The sequence below is a fragment of the Mytilus edulis genome, chromosome 11 (genome assembly GCF_963676685.1).
Source record: "Mytilus edulis chromosome 11, xbMytEdul2.2, whole genome shotgun sequence".
Lineage (NCBI taxonomy): Eukaryota > Metazoa > Mollusca > Bivalvia > Mytilida > Mytilidae > Mytilus > Mytilus edulis.
Window position 1 is genome coordinate 67,630,991 of NC_092354.1, and position 24,233 is coordinate 67,655,223.

At 32.3% G+C, this 24,233-nt stretch overlaps 4 protein-coding genes across 4 annotated transcripts; all 4 read right to left on the reverse strand.

Annotated features, from left to right (window-relative positions):
- Positions 1–110: 110 nt before the first annotated feature.
- On the reverse strand, positions 111–13,100 carry LOC139494963 (heat shock 70 kDa protein 12A-like). The gene is made up of 5 exons (XM_071283085.1): positions 12,226–13,100; positions 9,625–9,925; positions 8,692–8,919; positions 5,660–5,807; positions 111–1,271 (listed from the first exon to the last, which is right to left on the reverse strand). The coding sequence occupies exons 1-5, from the start codon at positions 12,747–12,749 to the stop codon at positions 235–237; spliced, it is 2,238 nt and encodes a 745-aa protein (XP_071139186.1). The 5' UTR covers positions 12,750–13,100; the 3' UTR covers positions 111–234.
- A 3,810-nt stretch (positions 13,101–16,910) lies between these two features.
- Positions 16,911–18,616, reverse strand: LOC139494515 (heat shock 70 kDa protein 12B-like). The gene is made up of 2 exons (XM_071282675.1): positions 18,293–18,616; positions 16,911–17,159 (listed from the first exon to the last, which is right to left on the reverse strand). Exons 1-2 carry the CDS (start codon positions 18,614–18,616, stop codon positions 16,911–16,913), a joined length of 573 nt encoding a protein of 190 aa, XP_071138776.1.
- Positions 18,617–19,860: 1,244 nt separating this feature from the next.
- LOC139494962 (heat shock 70 kDa protein 12A-like) lies at positions 19,861–22,377 on the reverse strand. Its single transcript, XM_071283083.1, has 3 exons — positions 21,977–22,377; positions 21,454–21,607; positions 19,861–20,927 (listed from the first exon to the last, which is right to left on the reverse strand). The coding sequence occupies exons 1-3, from the start codon at positions 22,184–22,186 to the stop codon at positions 19,897–19,899; spliced, it is 1,395 nt and encodes a 464-aa protein (XP_071139184.1). The 5' UTR covers positions 22,187–22,377; the 3' UTR covers positions 19,861–19,896.
- A 449-nt stretch (positions 22,378–22,826) lies between these two features.
- Positions 22,827–23,207, reverse strand: LOC139494516 (heat shock 70 kDa protein 12B-like). Its single transcript, XM_071282676.1, has one exon. The coding sequence runs from the start codon at positions 23,205–23,207 to the stop codon at positions 22,827–22,829; it is 381 nt and encodes a 126-aa protein (XP_071138777.1).
- Between the last annotated feature and the right edge of the window lie 1,026 nt (positions 23,208–24,233).

Genomic DNA, 24,233 nt, shown 5'->3' on the forward strand with positions numbered 1-24,233 from the left:
ATCTTTACGTTTATATAAGATTTCAAGCATGAATAAAAATATGTTTTTCTAAATTAATTCTACACGAAACTTATTATTAGAAAAATGTATTATGGTAATTTAACCCACTGGCAGAGTATTTTGTATTTAAAGCGTTTCAAATATAAATTGACTATTATAATATCTATTAAAAGGAGTCATGGTTGATGTCAAAAAGACAAAACGGTTAATGTGTACTTGACAATAAGATCAAAACTATTCGAATGACAGGTGTGCAACCGCCTCCTTCCGGTATCTTGTCTCTACAGCCCGTATATTTAATTCGGTATTTCCAAAAATGAAGTTTACTTCAACTTCTCTTTCATCCTCAGACGGTCTTGGAATGCTAACTGTTAATGTTCCTATTTTTCGACAACCTTCTGTATTTGTATACATTGGTATACCCTTTTCAGTAGCAAATATGTTTATATCAATTTCATTTGATAATGAGGGTATTTTGTATACGCGCTTAATAGTTGTGCCTAATTTAACTGTTTTATTTGCACAGATTATCAACGAAAATACTCCTAGACAACGAGCTATACCTGACCCATTTATGAACTTTCTATGTTCCTCGTGAACTTTTGGATCGAAGGGTATTGTAGTCTCAACTCCATATGTGTATCTTGTGATACGCGGATCAATCGATTCTGGTTTATGACCGTAAAGTACAGCTCCTTTAAGTACGGCCAAATTTGCATCGGGTGCGGTTATAATTCTTTTTGGGTAAAAGTTGGTTTCAATTTCGTTACGAAGAAGTTCATTCTTTGCAAAACCTCCAACTAACATTATTATGGATACTTCATCTGAGGTGTCAAAATATAATGCCTCCCTTATTCTCTCAATGATTGCCGAAATTGTTGGCTTGAATATTTCGATCAAAGTATCATGTGGCATTACCAGCTTACCATCCCGAATTTCGAAATTTTTACTCTTAGCTAAATCTTCCGTTGCACTGTCCCTCCCTAGCCATTTGTTAATAGTTTGACAAGGAAATTTAATGGCATCGTCATCTTTATTCTCACAACTAACTCTTCTTTTCAGATCCTCAAAAAGTCGATGAAGATCTAGATATGCCTTTGGTTTCTCTGATTTAAGTCGTTTCATTAAATCTTTACCAAAAATGTCATCCATTTTTCTGAAAAACGCTGCATCTACAGATCTTCCACCACACCCTTCACCGGAAGCTTTGTTGATTTCTTTTATCAATCCACTTTGTAGCTTTTCATGAACCGTTATATCAGTTGTGCCACCTTGTTGTAAAAGAAAATAATTAATAAATTCAAACATATGTCAAAGTTACCCTCCCAAAAAAATAAACACTCAAGACTTTAAATGTATCACACTTCTGTGATATTTGGCTCTATTTGTTTGTTTTCTGTCCGATGAATTAGTTCTAATTGTTTAAATTTCAAATGAATATTAAGAGTGCCATTTAGTTCCACCTCTTTCGTCATTAATGAGACATACATTGTCAAAATGTTCATTTCGTGTAGTATAGTTTGCACCTGAGATCACCCCAGTTTTTGGTGGGTTTTGTGTTGCTTAGTATTTTGTTTTCTATGTTTTGTCTTGTGTACTATAACTTGTCTGTATGTCTTTTTCTTTTCAAGCCATGGCGTTGTCAGTTTTTTTTTCTATCTATGAGGTTGACTGTCCTTCTCATATATTTCGTCCCTCTATGGCACTGTTAATGTTATTATATGTTGATTGCCATACACGTTACTTTTACACTATTTAATAATATAATGTTAAAATCTGTGGGCATATACTTATACTAAAAACGATTTAGTTATTCAGGTCAAAAGATATATTGAAAGGTCATTGCCGAAGTGTATAAGTGTATCATAAATGTCATTTAAAAGTGGTTAATTAGACAACGAAAACTTGACAGAATTAAAAACCAATTGTTCAGAGAACAATTGAAGGTCTTTCCACTGAAAACAATGTATTTTAATATGAAAGTTGTAAAATTAAGTTTAAAATGTCATTTCAATCGTCAACTGATAGGTTATTGTACGCTGATTCTAGAAATATATGGTTTCTATACAATATTTTTTAAATAAGGGAGATAATTTGTTACTTTCGGTTTGAAAAATGTTACTTCCGATAATATTTGAATATTTAATTGACACTGATTCCAAAAAGATCTGGTTCTACATACTTTTTTATTATTAAGTACAAAAATAGCTACTTCCGGTTTACACAAGGTCACTTCCGGTTGTTTTTTTCAAGGTTAAATGGTTTGATACCTTTCGCCAAAAGTCTCATGGATATATCATGTATAAATATGAGCTGAAAGCAAAGGTCAAAAACTAGAACGTCAAATTAATCTATGACCTTGAGATCAATTTCAAGGTCATAAACCAAGGACCTCAAATCAAAAGACCATGGGACTTAATTATATTTGGTTAATCAGTTATATCACCATACACATATTTTTAAATACAAGAGGGGAGAAAACTCACTTTTACGTTCAACGTACCCTTGCAATCAAAATTTACGTGTTACGACATGTCGCAACTAACAATTTAGAAAAAATAATTTGTCGATATCTTATACAGTTTCTGGAAATTAGTGGAAATAAGCCAAATTCAAAAATTGGAATATGACCTTGACCTTTGACCTTGACCTAATTTTTATTTTTTTGGACCAAGGACCTCAAATCAAAAGATCCTTGGTCTTTAGCACTTATGGTTTACAAGATAGAAATGCATATCACTTATATCAAATGCATAAGGGGAAATAACTCTCATATGGAGCGTTCATATCACTTCGGTCAAAATAGGACAAATCATGCGAAGGATATAACGAGCAATTTTGTAAAATAAATTTGTCATAATATTTTACGGTTGCGAAGGAGATGCGCTAACAAGGAAAACAGTGTTTGGGGAGATAACTCCTACAAAGAAAAGTATTCCTTTACGCAGGGTAAATTTCAAAAGCGCATAAACTGTTCGATATCATATACCAAATATCTAAGCGACATATTGCGAAACAAATGTTTATCGCAAGAACAAAATTAGGCGGAAGAAAAAAAAAAAAATTAAAAACCAATTGTTCAGAGAACAATTGAAGGTCTTTCCACCAAAACAATGTATTTTAATATGAAAGGTATAAAAATAGGTTTAAAATGTCATTTCAATCGTCAAATGATAGCTTATTGTACGCTGATTCCAAAAATATATGATTCTAAACAATATTTTTTTAGATAAGGGAGATAATTTCTTACTTCCGGTTTGAAAAACTCTATTTCCGATAATATTTGACTATTTACTTGACACTGATTCCAAAAATATCTTGTTCTATATACTTTTATATAATAAAGTACAATAAATAGCTACTTCCGGTTTACACAAGGTCACTTCCGGTTGTTTTTTCAAGGTTAAATGGTTTGATACCGTTTGTCAAAAGTCTCATGACTTTATTATGTATACACATGAGGTAAAAGCAAAGGTCAAAATCTAGAACGTCAAATTAAGCTATGACCTTGAGATCAATTTCAAGGTCATTAACCAAGAACATCAAATCAAAAGACCATAGGTCTGAATTATGTTTAGTTAATGAGTTATATCACCATACGCGTATTTTTAAATACCAAAGGGGAGAAAACTCCCTTTTACATTCAACGTACCCTTGCAATCAAAATTTATGTGTTACGACATGTCGCAACAAACAATTTAGAAAAATAATTTGTCGATATCTTATACGTTTTCTGGAAATGAGTGGAAATGAGCCATATTCAAAAATTAGAATATGACCTTGACCTTTGACCTTGACCTAATTTTCATTTTTATGGACCAAGGACCTCAAATCAAAAGATCCTAGGTCTCTATCAATTATGGTTTACCAGTTAGAAATGCATATCACTTATATCAAATGCATAAGGGGAAATAACTCTCATATATAGCGTTCATATCACTTCGGTCAAAATAGGACAAATCATGCGAAGGATATAACGAGCAATTTTGTAAGATAAATTTGTCATAATATTTTACGGTTGCGAAGGAGATGCGCTTACAAGGAAAACAGTGTTTGGGGAGATAACTCCTACAAAGAAAAGTATTCGTTTACGCAGGGTAAATTTCAAAAACGCATAAACTGTTCGATATCGTATATACCAAATATCTAAGCGACATATTGCGAAACAAATGTTTATCGCAAGAACAAAATAAGGCGGAAGAAAAAAAAAAAAAAATTAAAAACCAATTGTTCAGAGAACAATTGAAGGTCTTTCCACCAAAACAATGTATTTTAATATGAAAGGTGTAAAAATAGGTTTAAAATGTCATTTCAATCGTCAAATGATAGCTTATTGTACGCTGATTCCAAAAATATATGGTTTCTAAACAATATTTGTTTAGATAAGGGAGATAATTTCTTACTTCCGGTTTGAAAAACTCTATTTCCGATAATATTTGACTATTTACTTGACACTGATTCCAAAAATATCTTGTTTTTTATACTTTTATGTAATAAAGTACAATAAATAGCTACTTCCGGTTTACACAAGGTCACTTCCGGTTGTTTTTTTAAGTTTAAATGGTTTGATACCGTTTATCAAAAAGTCTCATGACTTTATTATGTATACAGATGGGGTAAAAGCAAAGGTCAAAATCTAGAACGTCAAATTAAGCTATGACCTTGTGATCAATTTCAAGGTCATTAACCAAGAACCTCAAATCAAAAGACCATAGGTCTTAATTATGTTTAGTTAATGAGTTATATCACCATACGCGTATTTTTAAATACCAAAGGGGAGAAAACTCCCTTTCACATTCAACGTACCCTTGCAATCAAAATTTACGTGTTACGACATGTCACAACAAACGATTTAGAAAAAATAATTTGTCGATATCTTAAACGTTTTTTGGAAATGAGTGGAAATGAGCCATATTCAAAAATTAGAATATGACCTTGACCTTTGACCTTGACCTAATTTTCATTTTTTTGGACCAAGGACCTCAAATCAAAAGATCCTAGGTCTCTATCAATTATGGTTTACCAGTTAGAAATGCAATTCACTTATATCAAATGAATAAGGGGAAATAACTCTCGTATGGAGCATTCATATCACTTCGGTCAAAATAGGACAAATCATGCAAAGGATATAACGAGCAATTTTGTAAAATAAATTTGTCATAATATTTTACGTTTGCGAAGGAGTTGCGCTCACAAGGAAAACAGTGTTTGGGGAGATAACTCCTACAAAGAAAAGTATTTGTTTACGCAGGGTAAATTTCAAAAGCGCATAAACTGTTCGATATCATATACAAAATATCTAAGCGACATATTGCGAAACAAATGTTTATCGCAAGAACAAAATTAGGCGGAAGAAAAAAAAAATAATCAGAAGAAAAACAATAGGTCTATCCACAGAAAAGTGGAAAGACCTAATAATCAGAAGAAAAACAATAGGTCTTTCCACAGAAAAGTGGAAAGACCTAATTAGACACATAAAGGACACAATTGAATATCATCCGATAAATCCATTTGAGAGACATATTGAGAAAGCGTTGGTTCTAGAAAAATAGAATCCAACGCAAATGAATCGGTTGTCAATCCATCAATGACTATAACATGTACATGTGTAATAACAATATTAATTTTCCCATTATATATTTATTTGTTGAATAACTACCGCCAATGTCAGCTACCAGATATTTAGTTCCTGGGGCTGCTATACTATATTCACCGGATTTGGATCTATCAGTCTCAAGCCACTGTACATAGACAGAGGCAACTTCCGGTTCCAATGCTAAAAGTAGTCGTTCCGGTGGTATTCCGCCCTGTAAAAAAACGTTTAAAAAAGTAGGTTTAAAGATTTTAAATGTTTGAAAGGCATTTATGATTCTACGAATTTAACATAGGGACTTCAAGGAATTGTATATACAGTACTCTAAAGATAAAACAGACTTTAAATCAAAATTGATAATCTAATGTGTATCTTCAACGGTCATTCTGGGCTGAAAAGCTCTTGCGGATGTCCCATTTATCATTATTTTTTACCAATGTTAGGCTATATTCATGTTTTTACAGTTTCAAAACTAAACTTTCTCATTCTTTCACTTAAGATCAAGTAGACCTGTTTGAATAAATTTTATCATTAGAAAATGTACATTCAGGTTGGTGTTTGTTTGAGAAAGTTATGAAATTGACTGACGATTTGAGAGTTTTGTTTTTTTTAACCAAAAAAAAACCCAATATAACCTCAAGTTTGTGTTATAGATGATTTAAAAAAAATGATGAGTTTTGAAAAAAAAAATTATATGGGTTGGTCATATTTTTGATAAAATCCTATCTATGTACCCCTCATTCATTTTTTTAATATTAGTTTTAGTACATAGTGCTTTCTAATAATCTAGTTTGACTATAATATTAGATAAACGTGTTGATTTATGTTCTTTTATCACATGTTTTTGAAACCGAACGACATTTCAAATAGACTCAAACATCATAACAAAAGATTCTCAAAAGACAGAACACAAATTGCTTAGTTGTGTTTTTATGTTTTGTGTTCTATAAATTGTCGGACTTATCCACTTATAAAGATAAGAACAAGGAGGTAAAATTTAGTACAAGAGATGATAAAAGAAAATATATTGACAATATTGCAAAAAGTGCAGAAGAGTCAGCAAAAAGAGGAGAGCAGAACAAGGTATATATACTGAGTAAGAAAATTTCCAACAGCGGCATAAGAGGGAACAGAACTGTAAAGTCAAAAGAAAGAGAATGTAATAACCAACAAGAAGGAACAGTCAGGGAGATGGAAAGAACACTTCGAAGAAATTTTAAATGCGAAAGATCCACCAGTACTAGCCGATATTCAGCCTTCATATGTTGTCGATATGTACCACCAACCATAGAAGAGATAATAAAAAGTATAAGGGCACTCAGTAATATTAAGGCTCCAGGTATTGACAAGCTACAAGCTGAACTATTGAAGACTGATGATTTGGAACAGGGAAGAAATACCAACAGGCTGGCAAAAGGGAATTATAATTAAACTCTCAAAAAAAAAAAAAAAAATTCAGAAGAGTGTGAACACTGGAGAGGAATAACCTTACTATCTGTACCTGGGAACGTCCTCTGCAGAATCTTAATCAACAGAATTAGAGATGCTATCGACAAAATACTAAGTAAAGAACACGCTGGGTTCCGAAGAGGTCGAGGCTGTAGCAACCACATATTTATCCTTAAATATATTATAGAACAATGCATTGAATGGAACAGACCCTATTTATCAACTTCATTGACTTCAGAAGGGCATTTGACACTCTCCATCTAGAACCTTAAAAAACAAGGGTGTGTAATGTCTGGATTCCTTTTCTTGCTGGTTATAGATTGGATAATAAAGCAAACAACACAGAATAAGCGTGATATTAACTGGGGAAGATTAGAGGTATTAGAAGATCTCGATTTTGCAGATGATATTGCTCTCCTATCAACAACAAGAACACAACTGCAAGCTAAAACAGATGATATACAAACAATAGTTAAAACAACTGGCTCGGAAATAAGCAAGAGAAAAAGTAAATTAAGGTGTAATGGAAACAACATCCAGCCTATTACATTGAACAACGAAGAAATAGAGATAGTAGACAGCTTTACCTACCTTGGGTCGGTCAAAGATACCAACGACAATGCAACAGCCTACATAAGGAATAGAATAAAACAGCAAGAGCAGCATACTATAAATTAAGAAAAATATGGACATCAAACCAATACAGTAGAAACACCAAAATGAAAATTGATAAAAGCAATGTAATTGATATCAGTGTTGTTATATTGGGCAGAATGTTGAAAGATAAGCAAGAGAGATTGAGATAAACTTAACTCCTTCAACATAAGGAACTTGCGTAGAATCTTTAAGATATTTTGTCCAACTATGATATCCAACGCAGAACTGCTACAAAAGGCCAACATGTGCAGCATAACCAACACCATTAAGAACAGGTGATGGAGTTGAATAGGTCACATCCTGATGATGGACCCATGGAATGAGTGTAGAATCGTCTTGACATGGACACCACCAGGAAGAGAAATGAAGGAAGACCAAAAGAAACTTGGTGACGAATGGTAGATAAGGAAAGCACAACAAGCAGCAGCAGACAGAATCAGATGGAAGGCTTCCATTCGCGCCCTATGCGACACATGGCGCTAATGAGAGTTGTAAGTTGTAAGTTTCGACTATGAGTAATGTGAAGACAATTCGCTTGTAGTCATGTAAGTCTACGATTTGTTCAATACTTGTTATCAAAACACACTGATTTGTCCGAATTATATTTCATATGAATGTTGCTGATTGAGTTGTATCGGAAGAAAAATATTGGACATACGACTGTCTACAACTTATCTTTAAAGATGAATATATCAAATATACAAATGTTCTAAAGAGTATAAAATGTAATTAAATTATTCATCTTATTTTAATAATGGTGTATGCACGTGTTTCATTTTTGATGTAATCAAGAATTGTGCTTTACTGATAGACATGTAGCAATATATTGTTTCTGCATGTTATTTGATAAAAAAAAATTTTAAATATATTTTCATATAAAATGCAGTTGAACAGCTATGATGCAGACATTTTCAAAAAATATGAATAACGAATTTATAAAACTTGTTCGTAAAAGCAGTCGAAATACGTTAATTAAAGATACAGAACTCTACCTGAGCTGCACTTTCTCTCATAAACAGCTTAGCATCATCCGGCCATATTGCTGGAACTGTAAGCACCCATCGTATTTCTTCTGCACAAGCTGGTGTTCCATTCTTTTTCATTTCATCTAAAGCATTTTCTCGTAATTCTTGGATAGCCGAAGCAACAACATCTTGAGCCAACACAGTTCTATGCGGATTTTCTTGAATGTCCATTAAACGAAGGTCTCTCAGAGGTATCTTTTTTATTAATAAAAAAATGATATAAAGCGACTTCTATTGCAGAAACATGAAACGGTAGAAAAATATATAATAGGCGAACATATAAAATATAATACAAGAAACTTTTTTGCTGTCATAACTCGATTTAAATTTAGTGCAGATATTAAACAGAAACGTTTCGGCATTAAGTTAGATAAAGGCAACAGTAATATACCGCTGTTCAAGACTCATAAATCCATGGACAAAAAACAAAATCGGGGTAACAAACTAAAACTGAGGGAAACTTAACCTCTCAATACTCCGTTATAATATCAAATATCAGTAGCAAAATCATGTTTCTTTTTAGTGAGCTCTCATGAAACGTGATCTTTTTATTTACCAGAAAAGGTTATTCCATATTAAATGTTTCTAAATATACAACAAGTTTGACGTTTAATTGAATCAAACAATTGAACCAGTACGACGTTCATTTTGATAAGTGGTTGTCTTCATTTGATGCTACCGAAGTTTACGGATATTTATTCATAAAGAAGACAGAGCAAGCTAGCAAACATGAAATGGGTAAATGAAGTTTAAATAAAAGCAAATACGAGTTGGTCAATAGAAAAGTCGTCGCACAATTTCAAAACCGTATGTCTGAATGATTCGTAAAGGTGGTCCCCTTGAAAATCAGCTCAGTTATGATGAATGTATTCAATACCTATAATTATTGTATAAACTTACTTTACTGTTATAGAGCATCATCTTGAAATTTTCGAAGTAATAGTAGGTGTCCTTTTTATCTGACGTTTGAATGTGTGCATATTTATCTTGTGCCTTTTTTCCAAATTCAACAAAACGCGTAGCTTCATCTAAAAGGATAGAAGTACTATGCTTCGGGTCAGTTGTTTTCTTTATTTTCATGAGAGATATGTTTAAAGGAGATGCCTTGTATCTATCTCTGGTAGAAAATGCAAATCCAGAGTTAGCTGTCCCGAAATCGATAGCAACCACTGCAAGATAGTCGTTGATGGATAAACATTTGCTGTCGATATAAACAATGAAACAAAACAATATAAGGTATTTGTAACAATGGTTTTAACCTGTTGAAAGATTCTTTTGTCGTGCAATCTTTTGTATAAGTGTTATAAGTAAAACATTTTGAATTTCATAATTACCATGTGTTATATGAATGATGATGTGAATATATTTGACACGCTTTTATATCCGATGAGTGATATATAAATATTTTCACAGGTGCCAAATGTGGAGCTAGATCTTTATACCTTTCTAGAACACATGAGGTAACCCCCAAGTTTGTTCTGCTAAGTCTAATTTTTTCTTTGTTTTGTTTTGTGTAATAATATGTGTCTGTATATCTGTTCCATTTCTTTTTGGCTATGAGTTGTCATAGTTTTCGATTTATGGGTTTGAATGTGCTTATGAAATCTCTTGTTTAGTGTTTTTCTTACTTATAATTACAGGTTATGATGTTGACTAAGTTGTCAAGATTAAAGCATGACATCGATAAAAAATTTCTCTTCTCGAATACTATTGCGACTCCGAAACAATAGGTGTTTGCTATTAATTCAAAATAGTTGTGCTTAGCTATAGTCGGTTAAAGAGCTCACCAGAGCTCATGTTTTGTCTGCTATTATGTTTATAGATGCCGCCTCTAAATAAAATTTATTTACTTACTTACTTCCTTACTTATTTACTAGGCTGAGCATTTTATAATGGTTTCACAATCTCTGATTTTTTCCCAGCAGTGATTTAAACACAGACCCCTGCACTCAACTCCAACAAGATACCACAAAACCAAAGAGGCAATTATCTTTATAAAAGAGGGACGAAAGATACCAAAGGGACAGTCAAACTCATAAATCTAAAACAAACTGACAACGCCATGGCTAAAAATGATAAAGACAAACAGAAAAGCAATAGAACACTGGACACAACATAGAAAACTAAAGAATAAACAACACGAACCCCACCAAAAACTAGGGGTGATCTCAGGTGCTCGGGAAGGGTAAGCAGATCCTGTTCCACATGTGGCACCCGTCGTGTTGCTTATGTGATTACAAATCCGGTAAATAGTCTAATTCGGTAGGTCACATTCATGAAAGGGAAGGGGATTGTAGGTACGACGTAGGGAACATATCCAATATCATTTGTGAAACGGTTATTCCATAACGGTCAACCAACTCGTGATGGCGTCCGTAAAATTTACGAAGGGATGATTTCAACTTCACCATTTGGAACTCTTGGTTTAATAGCTTCCTTGTGAGCAGTAACCCTCTATCAAGAAAATCATGATAGGAAATGCAAGCACGGGAATATCGTATCAATTGGGAGATATATACCCCGTATGCAGGTGCTGCTGGAATGTTGCTACTTAGAAATGGAAAGTTCAAAATTGGAAAGCTGAAATCATCTCTTTTGTCGTAAAGTTTTGTTTTTAACCGACCCTCATTGTCAATTTCTAGATGTAAGTCAAGATATGAAGCCGACTTAACTGTATCTGTAGTATCCTTTATCTCCAATTCGATGGGATAGATGCGTTCCACATAGTCACCAAATTTTGAATTGTTTAGTGAAAGAACGTCATCTTTATAGCGGAAAGTAGAGTTAAAGGATATTGCTAACTTCTTATCTTTCTTCCTAAGAAGTTCCTGCATAAAGTCAGCCTCATAATAATAAAGAAACAAGTCGGCAAGTAGAGGTGCACAGTTTGTTCCCATTGGGATGCCGACAGTCTGTTGAAAAACACGTCCTCCGAACGTTACAAATATGTTGTCAATCAAGAAATCAAGCATATTGATAATATCGGTTTCAGAGAATTTTTTGTTTGAATCAGAGTGATTCTTTACAAAGTATGATTTATCATTCCCTAAGACAAGATACTTGTATCTACGTTGGCCATTCTTTTTTATGAAGCAAAGTAATACCAACTCTTTCAATTTTTCTTTTAGTTTGGAATGTGGAATACTTGTGTAAAGGGTAGAAAAGTCAAATGTATAAATTATGTATCTTTGTTAGCAATCCCTCAGTTTACCTTATCTATTTCTCCATTCTTGAATATTTTCGGTACAGAAACTTGATATTGATGATGGCAGTATATAGCCAAGGCTCCGTGTTGAAGGCCGTACTTTAACCTATAATGGTTTACTTTTTAAATTGTTATTTGTATGGAGAGGTGTCTCATTGGCACTCACACCACATCTTCCTATATCCATATAAATTGTTTTAAGTTTTCGTTGCGTAAACAATACCTTGACATTGATTCAAAATGTGAGTTTAATATAAACAGATACTAGTACAATAATCTAGTTCAATAAAACAAACCTGCTTAATGTTCTTCCAATGATTTCAGGTGTATGACCGAACAGAACTAAGCCTTTCACTATCGCCAAGTTTGGTAATGCTGGAACATGAATCTTTTTTAAAGGGAAATATTCCTGTATTATTTTTTTTATTATTTCACGTTCAGCTAAATCGCCAACAATTATTATGTCTATAACGTTGCTGGCTATGTTAGTCTTAAACACAGTGTCAAGTAGCGAAACCAAACGGTTAACCGTCGACTGAAAGCAAGATTGTAAAGCTTTAAGCGACATCTGCATACGATCATCTTCGTGGGAGATTTTTACATCTCTGCGGTATGGAGAACAATAAATGGCTTCGTCTATTGATTTTGCTGCGTATGATTGAAAAAAAGTGTTCCACATTTTCCAGGGAAACCACATTGTCAGGAAATTTTCATTTTTCGTTTTCATTTCATTGAATTGTTTTAAAATTCTCATGTATGAAATCGGTTTTTCTTCATTAATTTTTGTTAGAAAAGGCTGACCGAAGATTCTATTCAGCATTTTCCAAAATTCTAGGTCAACAAGATCATTCCAAATGCCAAACCTCGTATCATTGTCTATCTCTTTCTTCTTGTCGAGGATACTCAACTGACGATTTATATCAATTTTTACGACGGCTGCTTCGAAACTCTTCCCTTAATAAATTAGAAAAAGATGGTAATGTACTGCGTTTGCATTAACATGACTTAGTCCTGCTTGACATGTTTAATATAGTTTAGGAAATGTTAAAGTAGGCATTTTCAAAACAATAGTCAATGTATAAACTTTCTAAAAATAATAAAACTATTCCTTTGACAAAGATACAGAAATCAAAAACATTAAGCTTCGGTTTCAGTTATTTCATTTTGCTATGTCGGAGGAATCTGATCAGGTAGTGTGAATACAGAGTGAATGTCGTAATAAAAAGCTTTCAGATTTTAATTTGAATTCTTAACCGATATGTATTACTTATTTTAAGGACTTCAAATCCATATACGGTCTTGAGATATCCATAACATTTTGACCTGGTTTTTCATATTTGGTATAAATAGATTGTGTTATACCCGGCTAGATAACATTTTGCAATTCTACTTTTGTACCTACCTAAAATAGAAGCATTTCAAGAAACATAACAAAAGTGTACAAAAATTGCATTGCTAATGGAAGTAATCTTGATATATAAATATACTTTTATTTTGGTACCACATAGTCAAGCAGTCGGTGACCACCAAAATGAAGAGCTAGGTTTATACTAGGGAAATGTTATAACAGATTATATTTACAAATATCTATCAACTGCATTCACTGGATATTCAAATTTATCAAATGTTTAGTAGTAAATACAGTAGTTTTACATATTTGATAAATAGCCTGCTGTTTAATCCATATCGCGCAACTTTGATGCGCACCCTTTATCGCATACTCTTTATCACAGTCCTACCCTTTATCATATACTTAGACTAAATAACATATATTTTTTACTGTATGATAATAGCATTAAATTTACGTAAATTCCGTATTTATCGAATTGGTGCTTAGCCGGCTGATATGAAAAGTTTATCACATACTACGATTGTTATCACATGCCTTTTCGTAACGTTATGGCATGGCATTCCGGTGATACTCGGCATATTCTGGAAAATACACCTCAATGCTACGTTTTCAGTGAAAAACATTACAAAATAGTTTACAAAACAATTATTTGGATACTGAAAAGTATATTGCATAAAATATTAATAAAAAAACAAATAAAAAACAAACAAATTATGAAAGAAATGCATTTTTTTAAAAGTTTCAAACACAATTTAGAAATAAAATTGAGAATGGAAATGGGGAATATGCCAAAGAGACAACAACCCGACCATAGAAAAAAACAACATCAGAAGGTCACCAACAGGTCTTCAATGTAGCGAAAAATTCCCGCACCCAGAGGCGTTACTTTGAAAAAGTTTACTTTTCCTAATAGTGTTCATTGTGTATATTGATGGGTTTTTTTTTGTCAATTCGTCCATATTTAAATGTTTTGCTTCTCTGTTGAGGCATATGGTAGAAAGGTTTCATGTCGAATGTACTAAATTTGGGGACCGACGTCCGTGAACTTCTCACTCTTTGAACTTCTGTTTGTGAACCACGTGAAAGGATTAATATATGAATCTGTTATGTTTCTCCATTGTTGAAGCATATGATAAAAAGATCATAACATGTCATTTTTCATATCGCATGTATTATCAGCCCTCGGTCAATATCAGCCCTCGAGCCATGCGGCTGTTGGGCTGATAATACATGCGGTATGAAAAAAGCCATGTAATAATCTGATATTATCACACCACTATTTTTTTTTACATAAAGTCAGTTTTTTTTTCCTCAAAATACAGGATCAATAGAACGGTTATTCGGGCGTGACGCAATTTATTGAATGGCGTCTTGTTTGGTATGTGACGTCCCGAACTTAAAGTTTTCATATTTTTTGGCACACTAAATGAAACTATAAGAAATACAAAACACTCAAAAAAATACAATAATAAACAAAATGGTTTTAAAACAACAGCACGCAAATTGAAAGGTAACCTAGGTGCTTCGTCTAAGTAATTGAGCAGTTCTTTTAAGGCCTTTAAAACAAGACAAAAGTAGAACTGAAGGTAACCCAGTGCTATGGATCAGAAAACAGTTCATATAATATAATACTCTTCTGTTAAAATATTTAATAAAGTATATGATACATGGCAAAATCCGTATCACATGTCGTATCACTCTCGACCAATATCATCCCTCAGTCCTAAAGGCCGTTGGGCTGATATTGGTGTCTCGGGATGATACGACATATGATACGGATTTTGCCATGTATTATTCTCTATGCAACATCGTTTGGAACGTCCATTTTGATTGGTAAACGTCGCAAATTTTTATGACATTTTTCCCAATTAATGCTGTGAAAATGTACGCACAAGCAAAGACGACGTATGGCAGACTTTAAATGTTTTAACGTTGTTTACTATCAGATAACAATATTGTATTTCAAGCTCAGACGGCATTAACAAGTGATTTGAGGGTCATGAACAACCGTTTACTGGCTTTGCTCACGTGTCGCCAAATAACCTGAGTTGCGACCATAAAATCACCAATTGATTCCTTCGGAGCTTGAAAAACAATACAGTTATGTGCAAAATATGCCCCAAGTTTACACAGGGACATTCAAAACAGTTGCGAGTTAAATTCTCTGTGATCGGATCGACTGCGCTAGAAATGGTGAATAAATTTCATCTTAAATCATTAGTAAGTTACACATGCCAAGGCCACAATATTTTTAAAATGTACTTATTTGAACTGAATGCTACACTAGTTATAATGAACAGTTCAGGTCTATCGTTCCTTTTGAATCATGCGTATTTGGTTCATATAGCATAATCAATACAATATTCGATGTGTTTTCTTCATTTTTGTCATCCAATAACGTACATGCAACTGTTAGCGACACCTACCTTTTATTATAGTCTATCGATAACAATTTCCAATAATTCACTTAATGTACAACTTGTATTATTAAGAATATTGTGATAGGTTACCCAACAATTGTAAAAAAAAACGATTGTATAATTACAAATACCTTACCTGCCATTTTTACTATGATATATCTGTTATCTAATTGCTGTTCAGAGTCAGTAGTGTTTTCTTTGTTTAGTTTACCGAGGTAGTGCAGGTAAATTAATACTGCTTCTGGTTCGTATAAAATAGATAGTTGTTCACCACGTATACCAGCCTGTGATAACACTTGTTGATTTTATTTCCGAAAGAGTAAATATGAAAGTAATAAATTTCAATTTTAAAACAATTTGTTTACTTCAATTAAACTTAAAAACTATATGTATTATAAATTTAAATTAGCGTACAACAAATTATAAAAATGTCAAACAAAATGAAAGATGTACTAATAATAACCTGTTTTCGACTTTAAATTTTGTTTAACACACATGAATATGTATATGTCTTTTGTTCTGAATAGACGTTTTTTTTTATCTTACATATAACTGTAAGGCTCCAAACGTCTTTAATGAAGTGTGCGACCTTACTGTTGGGAATTTGATATAAAATGTATTAACGCATCAATGTCAAAATATCGGAAATTGATGAGACTGTCATTAAAGTGAGAGGGTTAGCGCTATAGAACCAGGTTTAATCCACCATTTTTTACATTTGAAAATGCCTGTACCAAGTCAGGAATATGACAGTTCTTGTCCATTCGTTTTTGATGCGTTTTGTTATTTGATTTTGCCATGTGATTATGGACTTTCCCAATTGATCTTCCTCTAAGTTCAGTATTTTTGTGATTTTACTTTTTAACAAGTCAGGGGCCTGTTGTTCAGTATTTTCCCTTTGTTACTGTGTTTCATACGTGTTCTTGTTTCTCTTTTTTCATAGATAGACCGTTATTAATTTTTATACAATGTGAGTTGGATGGAGATTTGTCACTCATACCACATCATTTGTTTTTATATAATAAATTGTAATCCTAATATTTGAAAGCAAAGTATGCATAAGAATTATATAGACAGAGGTACATGACCAAAAAATGTTACGTGTCCAGATTATGTCAATCTGTTCATGCATCATCATAATTATTATTATGTCGAAAGGACTTACTTGGTGTCATTACATTGCAATCTAGTGATCACATTATAGTTTTTATCATTTTAAATTCATTTTACGTAATACCTGTTTTGCACATTCTTTCATAAAGGAAATAGAGTCTTCTGGAAATGCAGCAGGGGTAGATAAAATCCAAAGAATATCTGCCTCATTTGATAGTCGCTCATCTGTCTCAAATTGTTGAAGAAGTTCGTTTTTCAGTGCTATGATAGCCATTGTATATACACGTTTAGCTGAGGTTTTTCCATTTCCATCAAGATCATTCAACTGAAGTTTTTTAAATGGTTCCTAAATAAAGATCAATCATGTCAAAGGAGTAGGTCTAGTAAGACCCCTTTTTGGTCCCAAAATAAAGCAGTTTTACAAAAATGTTTATATTTAAACTTAAGTTATTTATTAGAAATTAAAATGCTTCTGCTACATGAATATGGGCTGTTTTTGACAATACAATGCACATATATTAGGTACATCATAAAGTCATGCTAAATTACTGAAATCTACACAATTTCTGCATTTTAGCTAAATTTTAGACGGTTTCCGTTGTAAATGAAAGTGGCCGCATGTGTTTTCATCCTTAATATTGAAATCTTAGCTGAATTTGATGATAATACATAACATATATAAAGGTTGAGGATGAACACGGATGCGACTACTTTCATTTTTGACAAAAATAAACATCTGAACAGTGACATTTGTTGGCATATTTGATAGATTTTTCATATTTAAGCTAGAATCGGAGCGTTTTTAATGAGTAAATCAGTTAAACTCTTTCACATAAACTAATTGAATCAGCTGAAATAGACACTCAAGTGTTTAAAAAGTGTCTAAAATATTTTTGTCAGATGAAGCTGAAATTTGAGTCCAAAATCGGCCCTTACCGGACCTACTCCTTTGTTGAGAAAACCTGGTCCGTTTGTTTTGATTAAACAATAAAACGGTCATGTTTCGTATTGATATAGGTTGATATTTGCGTTATGTAAAATAAAATGGCATGTTTAGAATATACAGGATGAGAGTATAGAGGTATCAAAAATCGATAATACTTTTCTATAAACATCACTCGCACAAAGACCGATTCTATCCGAACAAATAAGTAGTAAATTGAATGTGTTCCTTTCGATTTGATCACGAAATGTATTTCATCTTATTAACATTCCAAAGGACACATGTGGGAAGTTCACAAGGTAGAACAGATGTGATTCTTAAAACATACCATACAGATACGCTTTTTTGTTAAAACCTATTATAATGCTACAGCTAAGTGATATACTTGATATATTAATACATCTGTGACTTAATCACATGTTTATATCATAACTATATGCAGTTTAAATTAAAAAAAAAGAATAAAAATGTTGATGTATACTAATAGTTTTTTTGAAACCATAGTAATACACACTAATTGCCTTTTTTCATCTCACCTTACTTTCATAAAGCTGTAGATTGAAATGCCTAAAAAATAGATATTCGGTGTTTTTCTTCGTGTGTTTCAACTGCGCATATTCTTCTTGGGCGTCGTTACCAAAAGAAACGAAACGTAATTTCTGATCCAGAAGAAGGCATGTTGATGTCTTTGTAATACCCTTTCGCTTACTATCACTATACCATGTTTTTATCTGCTGAATGTCTAGCGGATCTTTCTGGAAACCATTTACTGTTGAAAACGCGTAAGTGGAAAATGGAGTTCCAATTTCGATAGCAGCTACCAATTTAAATCTGTTCACTTTAGTGTTTGATACTGCCATATTCGATCTGAGTGAGAGAAAAAATAAAATATTTCGTTTTACTATATATGTACGATGAATCTGAATTGTGTTTTGAGAAATCAAAACAATATTTAAGACGCTATAATTGTTGAACACGAGAACTAACAACGTAAACTGGTATTTAAAAACATTACACAAATAATTAAAGTGCATTAAAGTGTATAAAAATAAAAGGAACCTACTTATATTGAAGACATCAAAACAATCTATTTAAAACATATCCGTTCTCGTTAGTACTAATTGCAAGACTCGTGTATAGATAACTTTTTATCACATATTTAAGCTATCCTTTTCTTATTTGAAGTCCTCTGCCGAAAATTATATTCGTTGACAATTTTTATATAAAACGTAATATCCGCATTTCCAGATCTAAATGCAAGAATGTTTGACCTTTGACCTTGACCTCAATTTTGAGGTCATAGGTCAGTGATCTCAAATCAAAAGACCACAGGTCAATCACGTGTATGGTTGTGGAAAAATACTGATTTCAAATACATAAGTGGAAAAAATCCTATAAGGATTGAACCATAACACCCTTCCACTTAAATAGGTTGAAGTTGCGCCTTATTGCACACAGTAATTTGGCAAACACATCATATCATTTACTGTAACAGTTTCTTTTGAATAACGATAACATGCAAAATTAAAAATTTATCACATGACCTTTAACTTTGGCCTTGACCTCAATTTCCTTCAAATGAATCAAGGACTTCATATAAAAAAAAATGTAGGTCTCTATGACTTAAAGCGTATGAATTTATCCAACATATCGCCTATCTTAAACTTTCAAATGGGAATAACTCCTTTAAGATGTCTTCCGATCACTTCAGTCAAAATTAACCAAATCAGTCTTAAGAATAGACGAACGAACAGTTTGTTAAAATCTTTTACGTTTTTTAGATATAGCGATAAAAAGAAAAGGGGATGCGGGGAGATAACTCCAATAAGAATAAGTGTTCGGTCACACAGGGTGAGTTTTGAAACCCCCATTACTGTACAACATCAATGGCCAAAAATCTATTCGATATGTCGTAAGACAAAAAAGCATTTCAAACGGCAGAAGAAGAAAAATAATCAGAAAAAGGTCTTTCCATTAATTTGTTAATGTCGTTTTTTTTAAATAAAAAAACATTTTTTTACGTATTTATTTTTTATTGCCTTTTTAATTCTGACCATAAGTGAGTACAAATAAAATGTGAAGTTCATAGTCTATTTTCAAAACACTTTTCTAAAGCTTTTTCCATATAAAATAAAACAGTTTAATCAATGACAACAGTTGATTCAAATTCTTGTCTAGACTCTGGATCATAAGCCCTAATTTTCAAGCTTGTGTCTCCAAAAAAATAATGAACTTCAATACTTCGTTTTCTGTCTTTGGTATTTGGAAGCGTAATTTCAAGTGTACCAATTTTCCTACAATTTGCTTCATCAATGTATTTGGGACAAGATTTGTCAGAAATATATATACAAGATTGATGTTTGTTCCCTTTTGGAATTATACAGTAATTCCTCGACAGATTAGAATAACGAGGTATATTGTGGTCGCGAGACACAATTATATCGAATACTTTTCCACACAAAACGTTTTTGCCTTGTACAAATTTTCTTGAAGGATCATGCTTTTTATTGTCAAATGGAATTTGAGCTCCAATACCATACGTATATTTTGTGATTCGATTGTATATAACTTCTGGTTTATGACCATACATAACAGCTCCTTGCATTACTGCGGTACCTGCGTCTACTGGAACTATAATCCGTTTATTTTCGAAACGATTTCTTATGGCATGCTCAATAATCTCGCAATTTGAAAATCCACCTACTAATAAAATCATAGAAACTTCATTAGCTTCGTCGAACTGTAATGCATTTTCTATAGTAGTAAGTACACCATCAGTAGTAGATTTAAATAAATCTTTAATAGTTTCGTTATCTACTTGAAGGTTTTCGTCTATTATTATATCTGTGATTTGCTTTGAAATACTAGTATTATATTGCCTTTTTGATATAGAATTAATAGCGCTGTAATTCATAGGGATGTCAAGAATATCCGAGTCTTCTTCTGTAACAGACTTCTTAGCTTCTTCCAGATCTTTACGTAAATCTAGAAACACAACAGGATTTTCTTTTTTGAGCGAATTGAACACGGGTTCTGTTAGTTTATCCTGTATCATTTCTAGAAATGCTTTGTCTACTGTTGTTCCACCGATTCCTTTGCCAGATGACTTTGTAAGTTCTTTTAGCATTCCGTTTTCAAGTTTTTCATGAACAGTTATGTCCGTGGTTCCTCCTAAAAAGATATAAAATATGATCAAAGAAAACAAATTACAAGACAATAATTAATCGTAAGTATTGGTGTGAATAACATTTCTTCGTTTTTCGCATATTGCTTTAATACTCATCTATATATAACTTAGGTGATAACATATTTATGACTAAATAGTGTTTTTTAATTAACTTACACATTATGTGTATAACGTTTTAATGATGATATAGTCGACTGATTATAGCTGAGAGTGCAAGTATACGCTTATTTTACTACCGTTATGAACTCATATTCAATTGTATTTCTTGAAGTAATTAAATATTCAAACAATAAAGATAACATAACATAAACGTAAGCAGACATTTAAAATGCAAACTGCAAATCAATAGCATCATTGGTAGTCTGCTACTACGAAAACCTGTAAGTAAATATGTCTTCTTATGATATACAATATATTTGGTTATTTTTTTACATTCGCAAAGGGAATCTATTTTAAACTAAATGTAAACAAATTGGCTCGAACGATTTGACAAAATAACACTTTATGTACCTCCTATATCCACCACCATATATTTTGTCCCTTCTGTTGGCTTAATAAAACCATCCGCAATATTTTCTGGTCTCTCTGTTGCCAAGTTATTGCAAAAAATTGATGCTGCTTCTGGTTCCAGTGCAATAAAAATTTGTAGAGGTTGTAGGCCTGCCTGTAAACAAAAAGGCAGAGACATACCTCTTAAAGATTATTCAGCATTGTTACATTTACAGACTTTGAAAAGGTGATTATAAATGTATCGGACTCTATAATTTAAAATTGGCTTCCGTCCTGAACATGTCAACATTGTTTAACTCTGTATGTTAAGCAACCAACAATCATCAATTAATCAAAACGTGTTGTATTTGCCAAAAATGTTCGTCGTATACCAAAGAAACATTAAGAACCATCTTAACTTAATGACTGAAATGTTCAAATAATGTTCATGTTAGCAATTCTTTATTACTTACTGAGAAATTTCCGACTTATCTGACGCCAATGTATTATTTTTTTATAAAAAGTATGTACAAATATCTCTTACCAATATTGCACATTGTCTCATGAAAAGCTTGCTTCTATCATCCCAAATAGCAGGAACAGTAATAACCCATCTAATGTTTTCTTTATTTGTCGATGTATAAAGTTTCGCCTTTCTTATTTGTTCTATTAATGCATCAGTAATAGCTTTAATTGTATACATAAAAATCTTTTCTGCTGAGATTTTAACTATTCCACGGACATCCTCGATCATGAGATCCTGTAAAGGTACCTGTAAATATTCAATTTTAAAGCAAGAAATTATAAGCTATTAATAAAAGTTGAAGCAGCTTTAAGTGATATATTTTATTGAAAGGTAACATATCAACATCCTATACGCATGTTATACTGATTGATTCAAGAATAACCAGTAATAGTAAAACTTTTCTATATTTGATGAGTTTTCTTAAATGTTTTCGATTTTTTATCTACAACGTTGAAATATACAATAATTGAAACAATAAATGCAAGTCCTCAAAAGCATCACAATCCGATACATGCTGTAGAAGCAAACAATTATTCAAATCTGTATTTTTTGTCAACTTTGTCACCTGCACATCAAACTTAACAACAAATGATTAACTACAAAATTGTGGAAAATATATGCCTCTTGTTAGCAAAATAAATACACGCAAAGAATCAAAATCATAGACAGGAAACATTTAAAAAGATGTTTTGTCATAAAACATTATAAGCCAAAAGGCATGTTTATGATGTATACTGCAAAGTCATAAACACAAACACACGAACGAGTATTAAAGTAATTTGTTGTGTTTTTTTCAAAATACTGCAGAGTTGCATGTTTGATTTCAGTAGACTTTTAATTAAACATGACTTAAGTTTTACTCACACTTTTAGACCTTGTATTTTGGTAAGAGATTAAACATTACACTCACCTGTTGTTCATATAAGCACATTTTAAAGTGTTGAAAAAAGGCATAATTTGCATCTTCGTTTTTAGATTGAAGCTGTGCAAATCTGTGCTGAGCATCATATCCAAAAGACACAAAATTCTGTTCCTTATCAAAAAGGATACATGATGCTGTTTTCCTTTCTGTCTCGTCTTTACATAAACCAAACTTATTCCAGCATTGTTCTGATATGATATTGAGTGGATTACTACTGAATGCAGTTTTAGTTGAATATGCATATCCTGACGCTGATGTTCCAATATCAATCGCTGCAGCTAAATCATAATTTACTTTCCCGAATTCCTCAGTCATCTTCTGTCGCATTCTGATAATAAAAATCATACGGTTGTTTCAGGAAATGTAGTCCGTGATGAAAAGATAATCACTACGCAAACTTTGTCTCGAGTTTTTACGTTACCACTATTCAAATTAACGTTACTCACAGTATACAGTCTCTGAATGAGTACACTTTTTATCGTGTTACTATACAACAAACACAACTACAGAATAAAATCATGTAATTACAGCAAAACAACTTATACGCCATTCCCTTTTCCAATTATCCTTTTGAATCGTTCACGACTAGCTGCAGTCAATGTTAATCATAATGAAAGCTGTTTGAGGGAATTGCAAGAGTGAATGCTTAAATGAGTTGAAATCTACATTATACCGATTCCTTATGCGCCATACACTATTCAATGTACACTTTCCATCACACAAATGTATATACGAACTTCATGAACGTTGTGTTATTATTATTCAATTGCTTTGAAAAGTATTTACTATTTTTCTAAATATAACAAACTAAACGTTAAAAACGTGCATTTTTTTTCTTAATTATTAATCTTTGTATACATGATTATAGGTAAAATAACACTTTTTCCACTATTTCATGTATTTTCTGATAAATCTATATTCGACAAGAAAAAACATATATGTTGTCATGTTAGTCTGGTATGTTTTTATTTTTATTTTAGTTGACTTATATGTTTTTGGGTTTAGTATGACACCAATTTTGACTTAACTGGTACACATTTTGTTTAAGGGCATATCCAACAGTTTTGACGGTGATTATGTTTTCCCTTTAAGATCTATAGGCTATTTTAACCTGCTTATAGTAAGAAAGTAATAAAAAATATACCTTCATGTGCAACTTTTTGAGTAAAATTAGGTCAAAATTTCAGACAATTGCTCAAAATTCGGATTAGTGGACATATGTTCCTCCAGACAGAAATGCAATATTTGTTTGTTTAATAAAGATAAGCACAAGCTGTTTTTTGTTAAATTGTTTATAAATTCTCTTTTATATAAGTCTGTGAATTTATAACATGTTTTGTTTAGAAATAGCTA